Source organism: Otolemur garnettii, unplaced genomic scaffold (genome assembly GCF_000181295.1).
Source record: "Otolemur garnettii isolate 467f Iridium unplaced genomic scaffold, OtoGar3 scaffold00108, whole genome shotgun sequence".
NCBI classification, from domain to species: Eukaryota; Metazoa; Chordata; class Mammalia; order Primates; family Galagidae; genus Otolemur; species Otolemur garnettii.
In genome coordinates, this window is record NW_003852503.1 from 1,424,425 (window position 1) to 1,440,482 (window position 16,058).

Here is a 16,058-nt window from a genome sequence, read left to right on the forward strand (position 1 = left end):
AAAACTTTAATACTACAAAGTCTCAATATAAGCTATAAAATTGAAGAAAAAATTTGCAACACATATGGCAAATGAGTAGGATCTAGGATACGTAAAGAATACCTATCAAGGAAAAGAAAAAGTCCAATGAGACAACAGGCAAACTCCCAAGAAAATTATGAATAATTCTTTCATTCATACATCATTCAAATATATGAAAGAATTTTCAGCTTTGGGCCTCTCTCATAGTTCAGTAGTTATGGCACAAACCATGTGCACTGAGGATGGCAGGTCCAAACCCAGCCCAGGCTAAACATCAATGACAACTGCAACAAAGAAATAGCTGGGTGTTTTGGCAGGTGCTTGTAGTCCTAGCTACTTGGGAGACTGAGGCAAGAGAATCGCTTAAGCCCAAAAGAGTTTTAGGTTGCTGTGAGCTATGGCACCACAGTACTCTACCCAGGGCGACATACTGAGACCCTGTGTCAAATAAAAAAAAAAAAACAATATTCAGCCTCAGCATGAATCATGACAAGGCAAAGTAAGACAATTAGATAGTATTTTGTGCTCACCAGATTGACCAAGATTTAACATGAAGAAAGAGCATGGAAATGAGGAAAAAATACTCTCCCACACTGATGTTAAGATTATAAATTGACACATTCATCAGAAAGGATGAGTCGGCAGTTTTCATTACGTGTGTGCAACCTATGACTCAACACATTTGCTCAGTATCTGTCCCAGAGTAACATCTGCAGGTATGCACAAAGAGGGCAATCATTATGGCATTGTTCATGATAGCACAATAATAAATGACTTCTACGTTATCAATAGGCAAATGGCTATTCAGACTATGGAATCTTTGGCCTCCAAGGCCCAATGCTGAGAGAAAACAAATCAAGGATTTCAACTTGAACACACAAGCATACACACACACAATATTACATAAACTTTCTATGGATACATATATACATAGTATGTAAAAATATAGCAAAAGATCCAAAAGATGAAACTTTAATACTACACTAGGCTCATAAGAATAGCTAACTTCTGGTGAGATGAGGAAGCCAGGATTGGCAAAATGTCATTAGCTTTGCCCTTGACAAAACTCTTCAGCTAAACGTCAGTCAGCCTTCTGAGCCTTCTCCTAAGCCCATGGGTGTCCTTCCCTGTAAAATTCATTTTAGTAAAGACCCTTGCTAAGTCATTTTATCAAAACTCCCTCATCCTCCATATGTGGTCATTCTTTGATCAGGTTCTTCATTCTCTGCTGTCCCTCAGATCATGTCTGATTACCCTGACCTGTGTTCAGCAAGAACCCTACTAAATTGGTTAAGCCAGATCCCCCAACCCCTGATGTTTCCTCTTAGTAATTTTTCAGCCCCTCACCCCCACACGGCTCTTTGCCTATAACCTCCCACTTGCCCATGCTGTATTCAGAGCCCAATCTCCCTCTCCTACTGCAAAACTCTATTGCCATGGTCCCTATACTTATCACCATGGCCCCAAATAAAGTGTTTATTACTGTGTCACACAAGTATCATTGAATAATTTTTGAACACCATAATGTTTAGAAGAACATATTTATGTGTTATTTATGGACATACTATTAACATTTGAAAATACTGAGTGAGATTTATAGAGAAAACATCTGGTCTCCACCAGGCTTTCATGGTTAATTTTATTGGATAACTTGACTGGGGCTAAGGTACTCCCAGATAACTGGTGGAACATATCTAGGCTCTCTGTGTGATGTTTCTGAAAGAGATTAGCATTTTAATCAGTAAACAGGAGTAAAGAAGACCCTTCTCACCACTGTGGGTGGACATCATCCCATCTCTTGAGGACCAGAACAGATCAAAAAGGCAGAGGAAGAGTACACTCAGTCTGTCTCTCTCTTTTGAGACAGTCTCACTCTGTAACCCTGAGTAGAGTACAGTGGCAATACAGGTCACAACAACCTCAAACACTTGGGCTCAAGTGATCCTCCTGCCTCAGCCTCCCAAATACCTGGGATTATAGGCACTACCCACAGTACCTTGCTAGTTTTTTCTATTTTTAGTAGAGATGAGGTCTCCACTCACTCTTGCTCAGGCTGGTCTCAAACTCCTGAGCTCAAGCAATCCACCTGCCTTGGCCTCCCAAAGTGCTAGGATTACAGGTGTGAGCAACCGTGCCTAGCCACTCTCCCTCTCTTCTTGTGCTGGGACATCAGAGCTCCTGGTTCTTCAGCCTTCAGACTCCAGGACTTAGGCACCCTAACCCATCCCCTCCTGTTTCTCAGTCCTTCAGTCTTAGACTGAATTACACCACCAATGTCCTGGTTCCCCATCTTGCAGAAAGCAGGTGGTAGAACTTCTCAACCTCCTTACTCATGTGAGCCAATTCCCATAATATAGTATTAATATAATATATAAATCTACTTTTATATAGATTTACACATTTCCTCTTGATTGTTTCTCTAGAGAATCCTGATTAATACACTCTCCCTCCACCAAAGGTGATTAATACTTTTAGTTTAAACCATGCCAAACAGATCCCAGCAATGTGTCCCATGAACATGAAAAGATACATGGCACATAAAGAGTGGTGACTTACAGGGTAAAGGAACAGAGTAAAGCAAAATGGCAGGTATGAAAGGAAATGTCACCAACCAGACAATAAGGACAAATGAGATTAGGGATGACAGTCTTAAAGTTAAGGAATAAAAAGAGCGAACAATGATACCATAACTATTCTCTGTCTAAGCTTCTGCTATGTTCCCATCAGTCACATGAAATACATCCTTTAGACCTCTAAAGCAACGGTATTATTCAGCCCATTTTACAAGATGCATACTTTGGTTCACAGAGGTGGAGAGATTGGCCAGAGGCCTTGCGGCTGATAGTGAATGCAAGAGCCCCTCAAACCCAAATCAGCCCTCTTTACTACCATGCTTCAGCGGACAATGCAAGTAAGAAAAAAATCAGGCCCAATCCAAATCCAAATAAATGCACAAAATATCAAAACCAGAGAAAAAGCAAAAAACTAAAAGAAAAAAAACCTGCACAAGTGTGCGCATTAACTGAAGGCCCGGGGTGTTAGTTTATTTGCCACAGAGAAGGGTGGGGCGCGGACGGAAGCGGTCTGGCCAGGGGGGCTCCTGCCCTGAGCCCTAGCAGTGCACAGAGCCGCAGTCCGCGCAGGGCGCATGGAGAGGACCAAACCTCCCACAGCCTAGAAAGGCTCCAGCGCGGCGAGGAGGTGGGGGCGAGCGGCGCTTCCGCTTCCGGGCGCAAAGGCCCCACGTGTTCCGACCCGCTAGGCCCCGCGCGGCTCGGATCCGGCGGCGCTGTTTCGGCCAGAAGTGGGTGGAGGGGAACCCGGGGCAGGGGAGGAGCCGCCGGAGCTGTCGGAGCCGTGAGTGCTGGGGGGTTGGGCTGGGCTGGGCTGAGCCGGGCCGGACCTGGTCGGATCAGGCCGAGCCGGGCAGTACCCCGAGGAGAGGGAGGGACAGGAGACCCCGCCCCCAGGGCTTGGGGGAAATCGGTCTGTCCTGGGGAAGGAGTGGTGGCCGTGCACTGAAGGGGCCGAGACATTTTGGTTTCCGTGTCTCTTGGTGGCTGGAGCCAGTACCTCTGGAGACGTGGATGGCGCTCTGGGCTTCCTTCTCTTAACAGCCACCGCCCTCTGCCCCTCCTGGGGCCTGCAGAAACACAGTTTGTCCCTACCTTCTATTGCTTCCGCGCCTGTCACCCCCCCACCCCACCCCCCAGAACCGAAGGGGGAGTGGTATATGCTCTTTTATTTCCCGCAGCCTCTTCTTACCCCGCCTGTCTGATTGCTCAAGAATCCTTCCCGCAGGCGCCCTGCCCGGACGATTCCCTGTTCCTTCCACCACCAACCCCCACTCCCTCCAACATACACACGAGATACACTCACCTGTGATCTTATCACCTGTAATCATACTAGGCCCGGGAGAGGATCTGGCTTGTGGCTTTTCAGCTGCCACTGTGACAGACCCCGAGCTTCCTCTCAAAGCAATAGCTGGTGTCTTCACTAGCAACTTTCCTCCATCACCACCACTAACAGCCAGTTTGGGCAACTCTTCCCAACACCACAATTAACCTCAGCAGGGATATACGTGTTTCTTGTTTGTCTTGACTAAAAGTTTGTTAGTTTATATGTCACGGATGTGCCGTATTCTCTCAGAAAGGTGTTAGCCCAGTTGTTATTTTTCAGAGCTACCAATGTTCTTATCTCGTATGCGCTTTGATAACGTGTCAGCCTTAGAATCTGCACTGGCCTCATCAAAGGGAGACGCTTAGACCCAACGCTTCTTGAACTACCTTAGTCCTGGGGAGCAGTGCCACAACCAGGCTTTTGCTTAAAGGATAGGCTTAGAACCATGTTGCTTTCTTTTTTGGTCCATACTCTGCAGGTGACAGACACCCAGAAGCTACAAGGAATGCTAGTGGAGTCCCTCATCTGTCCCCACTTGTCTTCCAAGCTGCCCCCTGGGCCTTGATCCAGAAAGCTCTTTCAGAAAAGTTGTGGGATGGCTCTGAGAAGCATGTTGGTGGAAAGTGTGTGACAGAGCAGTTAGGATTTGTGTTCATTTGTCTTGGACAACTTTTCTCCTGTTAAGTATCTAGCATAAGAAGGTGGGCAAGGTTGGAGAGAGGATGGCAATTTTTCCTCCTAGGACCAGGACGTCCAGGATTCATAATCTTGCCTCCTTTCTCCTCCAGCTGTATTCCTTTTGCATACTGTCTTTATACTATAATGCAGTAGACAGTCATTTCAAGGGTACAGCAGAGTCTACCACCATGTGAAGGACTCTTGATTATTAGAGACTGTACAAATGGTTTACAACAGGGTTATTTTTTTCTCCAGTTAATGTGGCACAGACAGAGAACACCAAACAGTTGTAGATTCTTCCTCCTCTAATTTGGCCAACACTGGAAATGTTGGTTCCTTTCTGCATGAATCTCAAGTTTATTTCCTTTGCCTTAGGTAATGATTCTTAAGCTTAAGCACAGAAGGGCTTGTTAACCACAGATTGCTGGGGCCTGCTACCAGAGTTTATGGTAATTGGTCTGGACTGGGGCTTGAGAATTTATAGTTCTAACAAGGTCACGGGTGCTGCTGTGCAGATCTGGGTTCCCCACTTTGAGAATGACTTCCTTTGGCCAAACGTGACATACATGTTGCAGTGGTTTGGTTTTTACTTTTTCTGACCTGTTTCATATTCTCTCTATGGCATTCTGTTCAATTTTTATCTCACTGTGGAACCCTTCCAAGGACAGACATTAAAGGTATTAGAATAGAAAAGGCAACAAATTACAAGGCAGACTTGTGGTATAATAGTACATCCTGTGAATTATAGAACAAAAACATAACATATACTTTCTGTCTCTGATACTTAATATTTGCCCAGCACATTTTAGCTCATAAAGCTCTAACATCTCAAATAATCTGGTGAGTTAGGACAGTGGTTATCTGCAGAGGGCTTTATTCTTTGCAAGGGCTCTTTGTACGTATGTTATTTCATAAAACCCTTAGAGTAGCTCCAGATACTCAGGAATCTGGGGCTGGGATATACATCTTTGGGTTCCAAGTGTGGTGCTGTGCACAGTACGTTCTGCCTCCTCTTCCTTCCTAGCTCTCACCTCACCAAAGACTCCTCTATTCATTTCCACTGTTGCTGATCTATTTTCCCACATCTTACCTCCCTAGGATGTCAAAGTAAATGCAAAACAAGCAATAGCAATCTCTACTTAATGATTTCTGAAGGGCAAATTTAAATGGCAGATTTTATGTGGTACTGTTGTTACATTCCAAAAGTAGGAGTCCTGTTAGTGCATGTTAGAGGATCCATAGCATGAAATCGCTGTGCCTGGTACTACATGAAAACAATGAAGATTCCTACTCCACTGGACATTGGTTCTTGGACTTTAAGATAATAGAAATCCTTTTATTAAGCCAAAAGACCCTATGTATTCTTTCTTCTCTCCCTGCCTTGCAGGGGTGTGGGATTTGGGAAGCTTTGTCTGGATAAATATTCCTTATTGTAGTTGCATTAAATTACTTGATATCTGTTTTTATGCTTATTAAAGTTGATTCAAATGCTCAAAAGAAAATGATTTTTTTTTTGAATGCCCAGTCTTGTATGACTTGCATTTGGATTATTCCCAGGACAGCATGAAGATTCCTTGTGATGAGTTATGGTTCCATTGCTTTGGGAACTGCTTAATTATTCTGCTTTATTCACAATCCAAACACTAAATTTTTCCCCTGTTTATTCATTTATCCAGCACACTATTTGCTGGGAAAATGAATGGATATGGATTAAAATGACATGGTATCTACTCTTCCAGAAACAGACTTTAAAAAACTTCAATGTTGGGCTCAGCACCTGTGGCTCAATCGGCTAAGGCACCAGCCACATACACCTAAGGTAGCGGGTTCGAATCCCCAGCCTGGGCGCACCAAACAACAATGATGGCTGCAACCAAAAAATGGCCGGCGCTGTGGCGGGTGCCTATAGTCCCTGCTACTTGGGAGGCTGAGGCAGGAGACTCGCTTGAGCCCAGGAGTTGGAGGTTGCTGTGAGCTGTGAGGCCATGGCACTCCCCCCAGGGGGAATAGCTTGAGGCTCCGTCTCAAAAAAAAAAAAAAAAAACTTGAATGTTTTCTATTTTCATCAGATATGAAGTGAGTACCATGTTATGTTCTGGGTGTCAAGCTGGGTGTGGCAGGTCCCTGATCTCAGTCCAATGAGTTCAAGATTAACAATTTTTACAACACAAAAAATAGATACATATGCATGCTGTGATATGGGGTGGTACCAGTTCCTACAGGAGTGTCATCTGGGAGGACCAGGGAAGACATCCTGTGAAAGGCATGGAGAAAGATATTTCAGAGAACAACATCAATAAAACCCAGTGAGGATGTAGGGAAGGAAAACAGAAGAGTAATTCAAGCATTGGCTTTCAATGGGAGTGGCAGTAATGGGAGAAAAGAGGGGCAGGCAGGGGCCAGATCTAAAAGGTTTTGGGTATCAAGTTTTAAGGAGTTTAAATTAATATCCTAAGAATAATGTGAAGCTATTGGCAGATTTTGTCTGTTAGGGAATTCACCACTCAGACTTAATTTGCCATATGGCAGGTAGAGCTAATGTGGATGGGCCTCCTGCTAATCATTGCCTGTGCTCACCTACATATACTGCTTCCTTGTCTCCCCCATCTCCTGCCATCAAAAACTAATAGTAAGTGTATAAGTTCCAAGAGACAAAGCTAAGTGAGTAAATATAAGCTGGCTTCACCTTGGTCTAAAGAGATTTCAAGCCAAAATAAGGTAGCTGGAGCTTGAGGTTTTATTACCAGTACTCTAGCAAGGAGATGGGACTTGGGGAGTTGATGGGGTGTGGAGGCTGTAGAATCAAACAGCCTGCAAACCTAGAGCCTTGAAGAGCTACCTCCATGAAAATTGGCCTACTGACCCAGAAAATTACAAGGAAGTATGAGGCTTTCCATAACCTGGGGTAGGACAGAAGTCATTCAACAACATAAATTCAAATAATACACTAAAAACATGATTTAGAAACATCTAAGAAATTAATCTAGGAACTAATACAAGATCTTATTGAAACCACTAGCTAATATAAACAAATGAAATTCCATTGAAAGGGGTCACTTTTACAACCTAGGTCTCTGAGGACTCCCCCCTCCAAAAAAAAAAACCCAAATTTCCCTGAAGATGGACATACAATAAAAAATTAAAACCACCTGATAAACTGCCATAAGGAAAGTTAACACGTGATGAAAATTTAGAAATCACAGAGCTAGCCAAAATAGACTGTGAAGGTATGTTGCAAATGATTCAAGGTAATGAAAAAGAATATGAATGAAAAAGAATTTGAGAAAGAATAAAAATAATATACAATCATTGACCATGAAGTCACTGGATGGACAACAACAGATGCAATACAGGTGCTAAGAGTGGAGTGATGACTTTGACGGTGTATCTAAGGTGATCCTGAAGACTGAGAAGGAAGGGGCTCTCAAGCCATACATGAACCTGATCTGGAGGAGGACAGGACCAAGACACCATTTGTGAAACTTAAACCGAGTAATTTATTCAACTTATCAGTGCCTGTTATGTTCTCATACCTTTTAGGGGATGAGGACATGGTCACTTTTTTAAAGGTCCTCTTAATACCTTCTAGTTGGTCATTATGGCTCAACCAGGAGAGTGGAAGTAGAGATAAAGAGATAGATGAATTTGAAAGACATTTTTGAGAAGACAGAGAATTAAGACTGGGTGAATAAATAGTAGAAGCATAATGGAGGAAATGGTTCTTTCTGTTAAATAGGAAGAAAACTTCAGAAAGAAGTTTATGCACTTTATCATAGGTGCTGGAGATTAATGGAAAATTTTCTGACTTCAAGGAGTTTACAGGAAAAATAAACAATAACTATGTAATATGGCAGTTATTATGATAGAGATAAGCCCATTTGCTGTGTCAGCATTAAGGTGATTTCTAACCATGTCTAAAGGTAGGAGAAATGGGATCAAATCAAACATCTCAGAGGACATGAAGCCTGAGCTATGTCTTGAAAGATGAGTAAAGTTTAACCTAACCAAGGATAAAAAATCAGAGGGTTTCTAAAGAGCTTGGTGACTCTTGTGTGCTTTGCAGGCACACTGTGTGTAAGGATTGGAGAGAAAGGCAAAGGGATTAACAAACTGACAGTCAACCTGGCATGTAATACTTAGAAGGTTGTATTTCCCTTAATGAGTCAGGGAAGAGTTATTAAAGGATCTTAAGTAGGGGAAAGACATGACTGGATTTGCCAGATAACTAGTTCTGGTGATACTATGAATGATAACAGACTTGGACAATAACCAATGAAGAGGCAGGTGGCTAGTATTGGAGGCAGTTAACAGTAATCCATGTGACAACTGATAAGGACCTAAACTGTAAATCATAATAATGAAGAAATAGGAACACACCATGCAATGGTTAAGGGAGAAGGACGAGGGGTAGAGAGTATTCCATGTAGAGGAAACTGCTTTCAAGAAAACATGGAGGCTGCAAATGTACCCTGTTGTGGGGAGATCAGCAATGCATTTGTTATACCAGGTGATACGGGGAAAATGGAGGGTATAAGACTGATCTTACATCAAAAACTTATGTTCAAATACTGAATAATATACTTGGAAATAATGTACTATGGAAAGGTAATAATGGATGCCATCACAGTTCTAAGCCCTTCAAGATAGTAACACATATAACTCTCATAGTAAACTTATTAGATACACCATTATTATCTCCATTCAGTAGACAGAGTAACTGGCACAAAGTGAATAAGAACTTGCCTACGGCCTGCTGTGGGGATACTAGTAGGCAACAGAACCATTATTTAAACCCAGGCAGTCTGATGCCAGGACTCACTCTAAACTTCACACACCTCCTTCATGGCTGGTGTTTCTCAGCCATGGATGTACAATAGAACTCCTTATAGCATTTCAAAAAATACAGTTGGCTAAGTTGGCTTAATAAGAATGTCATTTGATACTGTGTTTTGTAAAAGCTCGACAGATAACTGTTATGTTTGCTGAATACTATGGGGATCCCAGTTATGAAGTTATGACATTAGTTCAGTCAGGAGAGGATGACAGCTCCATCTAAAGCAGTCTGTATGAAGGAAGAGGAGTCAACAGATTTAGAAACTTAAGAGATAGAACTGGAGGTATTTCTGAAGTAGAAATGTATTTTCCTATAGGGTATGAACCTTACCTGGGGGCAAGGGGTAGAGGACCATACCTTCAGTTGAGGATTATCCTCTCTCAACTGGATGTGTTTACAACACATTTAAGGCGATAGAGGGAAAGGGGATTGAATCATGTGAAGTGTGTGTGTGTACAGGATTATGAACTAAGAACTGTTACCCTTGTGTACAGTCTCATGCTTATACTCTTGTTTGTCTTTACTTCTCTACTCCAGGTTCCTTGGGAGAAACTCCTCAAGGCGTCCAGGCTGAGACTGGGGGGTAATGACGGTGTGAGCTCTTGATGGTGTGAGACCACCCCAGAGCCAGGAAATGGCTACAGCCTTGGAACCAGAGGACCAGGATCTTTGGGAAGAAGAGGGGATTCTGATGGTAAAACTGGAAGAGGATTTCACCTGTAGGCCAGAGTCAGTCTTACAGAGGGATGACCCTGTGCTGGAAACCTCCCACCAGAACTTCCGATGTTTTCGATACCAGGAAGCAGCAAGCCCTCGAGAGGCTCTAATCAGACTCCGGGAACTTTGTCATCAGTGGTTGAGGCCAGAGAGGCGGACAAAGGAGCAGATCCTTGAGCTGCTTGTGCTAGAACAATTTCTTACTGTCCTCCCTGGAGAACTGCAGAGCTGGGTGCGAGGCCAAAGGCCAGAAAGCGGCGAAGAGGCCGTGACGCTGGTGGAGGGTTTGCAGAGACAGCCCAGGAGACCAAGGCGGTGGGTGAGGAGGGGAGTCCTGATCTGTGTGATGTGGAGGGGGACGATTTGCTGGAAGGCTGGATTGGGGGAAGGTTTATAGGACCCCCATGAATTATTCTTTAAATATAATAGGCTCTGTCCTTGGGCCACTCCTAGGTCTGTGAGCCCTGTGGGTCAGGGGTGTGTGTGTGTGAATGTGACCTCCTGGTTTGGGAAACACCTGCCTCAGGATCATCAGGGGCCTCAGGCACCCAAGGGGTCAGGCTCTGATTTTGTCATCTTTTCATGTTGAGCCTTGGGCTACTGGATAGGAGAATTTGTGACTTCCCCAAAGGTTTTCACAGACACCCCCACCCTTGGTCACAGATCTCCCTTCTAGGATGGTAAGCGAGGGAGGCAGCAAGGATTGCTGCAGGTGGGAGAGATGGAGGTGGAAGGAGGCTGCCTCAGAGCCTGGGTGGCAGGGCAAGGGCTGAGGAGGTAAAGAAGTGGTGGTACCATGTGTCTCCTGCCTTGTCCTGGTGATGATGACCTTCAGCTCCTCTTTGCATGCCCTAATGCTACTGGAGTTTCCCCTCCTCATCTGGGTCCCTCTGGGAGTTTTTCTCTTGGCAATTTCTCCTAAAATAAGCCCTGATAACAACCAAGAATTTACCCCAACTCTATGGTGACTGGAAATTGGAATTATTCCCAGGTGACTGTCCATGTTCATGGCCAAGAGGTCCTATCAGAGGAGACATTGCATCTAGGAGCAGAGCCTGAGTCACCTGCTGAGCTGCAGGATCCTGTGCAGACCTTGACCCCTGAGCAATCCCATGAGGAAGCCACACAGAACCCAGATCTGGGGGTACCAGCACAGCGGAGCCTGGGCCAGGACGAGGAGCTCCAGCTGCTGCAGGAGAGCGGTGGGAAGCCTTGGCAGGAAGTGGGGATGGTGGCAAAGAGAAGAGGCTGGGTAGATGGTAATGGGAAGAAAACCCAGGGTCCAGGATGTCAAGAGATAGTCCCAGCTAGTCTTTATAAACAGGGCCAAGCTAAGATAGTGATATTCTTGGTGGTTCTCTTGGCATTTTAATGGTCTTATAGGTGGTTAGGTTGGGATGACTTAAACTGCCCTCAGGCCAGTTTCTTGATTCCCATAGTAGGTAGGGTAAGGCCACCTTCCTACCAGTGATGATGGGGATGCCGTACTTTTGCTATCAGGTTGCACTACATACCATTGATCTGTGCATTCTTTTCTTCTTAGGGGTTCCAGTGCCCCAGGGCCCAGACCTGCCTTCAGAGAGGAGCTCTGGAGATCCAGAGATGGTTGCTTTCCTTACTGCTCTATCACAGGTACACCCTAGTTCCCTCCCCACAGATCACAGAGAATTTGTTTAAAGAACCATAGTCATTAGCCATGTGCTAAGTAGGTCAGACAGTATGCAAATATATTCTCCTTTTGCTGGTTATAAGTTCTGAGTTCTATGGGTGCCTGGAAGGGGAAGAAGTAATGAGGTTAAGTTATAATAGTCTGTCTGATCTGCAAACTCCAAAGCCTCTTTATTTACCATTGACCAGAAGGACTAAGAAAATGGGATTATTTTCTAACACTCTAATACAACCTTCGAGCTTGTTTTTATAAGATACAAATTTGATCGTATTTGTAAGAATGAATGACTGTACTGCCATGACATTTACAAAGTATTCGTAATGTTCAAAGTCCTGAAACGAAGTTACATGGCTGGATAAAAAGCTATGTAGTTTTAGGCTGTAGTCTGGCTGAGGGGAAAAGTCCTATATTTGCTTTACAGTGTGTTAATGATAAGGTGATTAGAGTCAGTTCCTAGGAAAGATGAAGTTTTACAGAAATGTACTAATACTAAAGCATTAAATAGGAGTTGAATGACGACTTTAAGATCTTTCTTAAAGGGGATGCACAGCTTCCTGGAGAAGGAGTCCAAAAAGCCCATTTAAGTTCCTTTCATCTCTTGCATGTATTCTCTACATATGTATGATAAAACATGAGACATTTTAATTAGATCCTTGTATTTTTTCAGGGACTGGTAACTGTGAAGGATGTGGCCGTATGCTTCTCCCAGGACCAGTGGAGTGATCTGGATCCAACACAGAAGGAATTCTATGGAGAATATGTCTTAGAAGAAGACTGTGGAATTGTGGTCTCTCTATGTAAGGAATTTCAAGTGTTATAGAACATTCTGAGCACAAACACTTTTCCTGCTGGAAATTTGGGGAGCTCTTAGACCTTAGATTGTTTGATTGAACTTCTCTTATGCCTCCCCACCACCAGTGAAATTGAGGGAAATCTTCAGATTAGCTAAAGAAGGTAGTATATCTGTCCAAGTTAAAGAGAAGAGAAAATGCTTGGAAATGGAAACCTCTAAGAAGAAAATAAACTTAGTGTAGAAACATTTGAGATATTTCAGATACATATATGAGTTTTGAAAAAAGTAGTAAGAGTTGGAGATGGCTTAGCACCCATAGCTCAGTGGTTAGAGTGCCAGCCATATATATCAGGGCTAGTGAGTTCAGACCTCGCCCAAGCATGCTTAACAATAATGACAATTAGAACAACAACAAAAAAGCCAGGCATTGTGGTGGGTGCCTGTAGTCCCAACTACTCGGGAGGCTGAGGCAAGAGAATCGCTTGAGCCCAAGAGTTAGAGGTTGCTGTGAGCTATGACGCCATGGCACTCTTACCAAGGGCAACATAGTAAGACTCTGTCTCAAAAAAAATTAGATGATCTGTTTCTTGAATAGGGGAAAAGAGGATAAGGACCACATTGGTGTAATTATTAAGTAGACCAAAGATTTGATCAAATTACCTGGCTATGTATTTCTTCTACATATGTACAACTTACTAAATCAAAAAGATTACTTAACACAAGAAATTGCTGAACAAGTCGTGATCTGTTTCCCTCTCTTATGCAGCATTTCCAATCCCAAGACCTGATGAGATCTCTCAGGTTAGAGAGGAAGAGTCTTGGGTCCCAGATATCCAAGAGCCTCAGGAAACTCAAGAGCCAGAAATTCTGAATTTTACCTATACAGGTGAGGAATGACAGAAGCACTTTCCCCCTGTGAGTGACAGTTCCTCAGGTCAGTGCTTCCCTCTCCCTTGAGGGCCCTTCTTTTATTGGTTCTTCTAACATGTCAGGAGGTACTGCTGCCTCCCTCTGAAAGTCAAGTTCTTCTGTCATTTTCTTCTTTCCTCCTCCCACAATTTGAGAGCTTTGTAATACAAGCTGATGAAAGGAAATAAAGCAACTGAACTTTTACATCTGGAACCATACCATTCACTACACAGCTGTGTAACCCTTACTCAGTCTCTACATCTGTAAAGTGAGAATCATAGTATTTGTCCATACTAAGGCTTGTTGATAGCATAAAACATGAGAAAGTGCCTGGGACATTAACAGGCATGCTGTTTCTATATGGTCTTGCTCTCCCCCAAAACCCTGTTAAGAAATTCTCCTACTGTGCAGAAGGCATTGTTGGCACTGTAATTTTCCCTTTTCTCTTCTCACCCTTTCTACAGGATATCCAAGTGAAGAAGAGGAGTGTGTTGAGCAGGAAAATCCAAATTTGGAGGATATACATAGGCCTATTTTGGGAGATCCAGAAATTCACCAGACTCCAGATTGGGAAATCACCTTTGAAGATAATTCAGGTAGACTTAATGAAAGAAGATTTGGTACAAATATTTCTCAAGTGAATAGTTTAATGAATCTTCAGGAAACCATGCCTGTTCAAACCGTGTTAGGGAAACATCATGACTGTTCTGTTTGTGGAAAAAGCTTCACTTGTAACTCCCACCTTGTTAGGCACCTGAGAACTCACACAGGAGAGAAGCCTTATAAATGTATGGAGTGTGGAAAAAGTTATACACGCAGCTCACATCTCGCCAGACACCAAAAGGTTCATAAGATGAGCACTCCTTATAAATATCCTGTGAATCATAAGAATGTAAATGAGACTTCCCCTGGGATCCAGACTAAGAGAACTGCAACTGTTGAGAAACCCTATAGATGTGATGAGTGTGGAAAACACTTCCGTTGGACTTCAGACCTTGTCAGGCATCAGAGGACACATACAGGAGAAAAACCCTTCTTCTGTACTATTTGTGGCAAAAGCTTCAGCCAGAAATCTGTGCTAACAACACACCAAAGAATCCACCTTGGAGGCAAACCCTACTTGTGTGGAGAGTGTGGGGAGGACTTCACTGACCACAGGCGGTATCTGGCACACCGGAAGACACATGCTGCTGAGGAGCTCTACCTCTGCAGCGAGTGTGGGCGGTGCTTCAACCACAGTGCGGCGTTTGCCAAGCACCTGAGAGGACACGCCTCAGTGAGGCCTTGCCGATGCAACGAATGTGGAAAAAGCTTCAGTCGGAGGGACCATCTCGTCAGGCATCAGAGAACACACACTGGGGAGAAACCATTCACATGCCCTACATGCGGGAAAAGCTTCAGCAGAGGCTATCACTTAATCAGGCATCAGAGGACCCACTCAGGAAAGACCTCCTAGTTAGATCCCTGTGTAAGGAGGTCTGCACTCAGCCCTTCCCTGAGGGAGGTGAGGGATAGGAAGAGCCCTCCTGTCAGCCTGGGAAGGCCTTTTCTAAGGAATTGCCCAGACCTGCCCAGACCTTACGTCAACTCTTCCCACAGCCAAATCAGAGCCCTGGGCAGAACCTCTCAGCCTTCTTCTATGCCTTGAGGAGATGTTTTGCCCAAGTACAAGCTGAATTGAGGCTCCTCCTACATGGGAGTGCTCCTGCCTCTACCTCAGGGGTATGAAGTAGGAGAACTAGAAGACAAGAGGTTATGGTTACTGTATTGTCTAGAAAATAGGCTGTTACACACCATAAAGACTGTTTAACAGCCTCAAGTTTTAAGTGGCCAAGGATAGACCCTTAGGTTAGGTAAGGGACCAGCCCAAAGGATTCTGTCCTCACTGGGCTCAAATCTTAAAGCACACAGCTCTGAACTCAAGACAGTCAAGACAGGAGGTTTGCGTCCTGATGGCTTTGCCACACGTTCACAGGTAACTGTACAAATTCTTTGCTGTCTGATTCACTTCTTACCATGCACTTTCCTTTGATGTTGGGGAGAAGTAGACAAAAACCTCAAGGCTGCTTCATATGGACTTTGTCAAGCTGCTCCCTCCCCCTTTGTCAAAATGTTTATCAGGTGCCAGACACTGCTGGAAAGGAGGCCCTAGTCAGATGCCTCTTTCCTTGTGGGGTTTTTTTCTGTTAAAGTATTCATGCCTTCAGCCTTCCTGCTCTGCAGCCAGTCTCTTGGTTTTGTCCCTAGCACTCCTACAGCAAATGAGATGTAGCAGCTGGGTGCTGAGGGATTCAGTAAAGCATAATTAATCATTTACATTCTCAAGTGTGTTCAAACCCAGCCACCCTGCCTCACCCCCTTTACATGCGTTGTGTCATGAGGGGGGTTTGGAACACTGTCAGCTTACAAAGGCACCATAACAATTACAGAATCGTGATTGACTGGGTCACTTCATTTACATGAAGAAAACCAGAGATTAAAGTACAGAAAGGTAAGAAAAAGCTCCTGCTGCTGGCCAAGACCATGAAGACTATTCT

At 44.0% G+C, this 16,058-nt stretch overlaps 1 protein-coding gene across 1 annotated transcript; it reads left to right on the plus strand.

Moving 5' to 3' along the window:
- The first annotated feature begins 10,025 nt into the window (after positions 1-10,025).
- Positions 10,026-15,797, plus strand: ZNF202 (zinc finger protein 202). The gene is made up of 6 exons (XM_012809556.2): positions 10,026-10,469; positions 11,142-11,352; positions 11,694-11,782; positions 12,487-12,616; positions 13,379-13,498; positions 13,986-15,797. The coding sequence occupies exons 1-6, from the start codon at positions 10,068-10,070 to the stop codon at positions 14,975-14,977; spliced, it is 1,944 nt and encodes a 647-aa protein (XP_012665010.1). The 5' UTR covers positions 10,026-10,067; the 3' UTR covers positions 14,978-15,797.
- Positions 15,798-16,058: the final 261 nt, after the last annotated feature.

Bases quoted from the DNA above. Each gene is read 5' to 3' on its own strand.
- ZNF202 (XM_012809556.2), top strand. From the start codon at position 10,068: ATGGCTACAGCCTTGGAACCAGAGGACCAGGATCTTTGGGAAGAAGAG. The intron at 11,353-11,693 runs GTGGGAAGCCTT...TTTTCTTCTTAG, and splicing joins CCAGCTGCTGCAGGAGAGCG to GGGTTCCAGTGCCCCAGGGC. The intron at 11,783-12,486 runs GTACACCCTAGT...GTATTTTTTCAG, and splicing joins TCCTTACTGCTCTATCACAG to GGACTGGTAACTGTGAAGGA.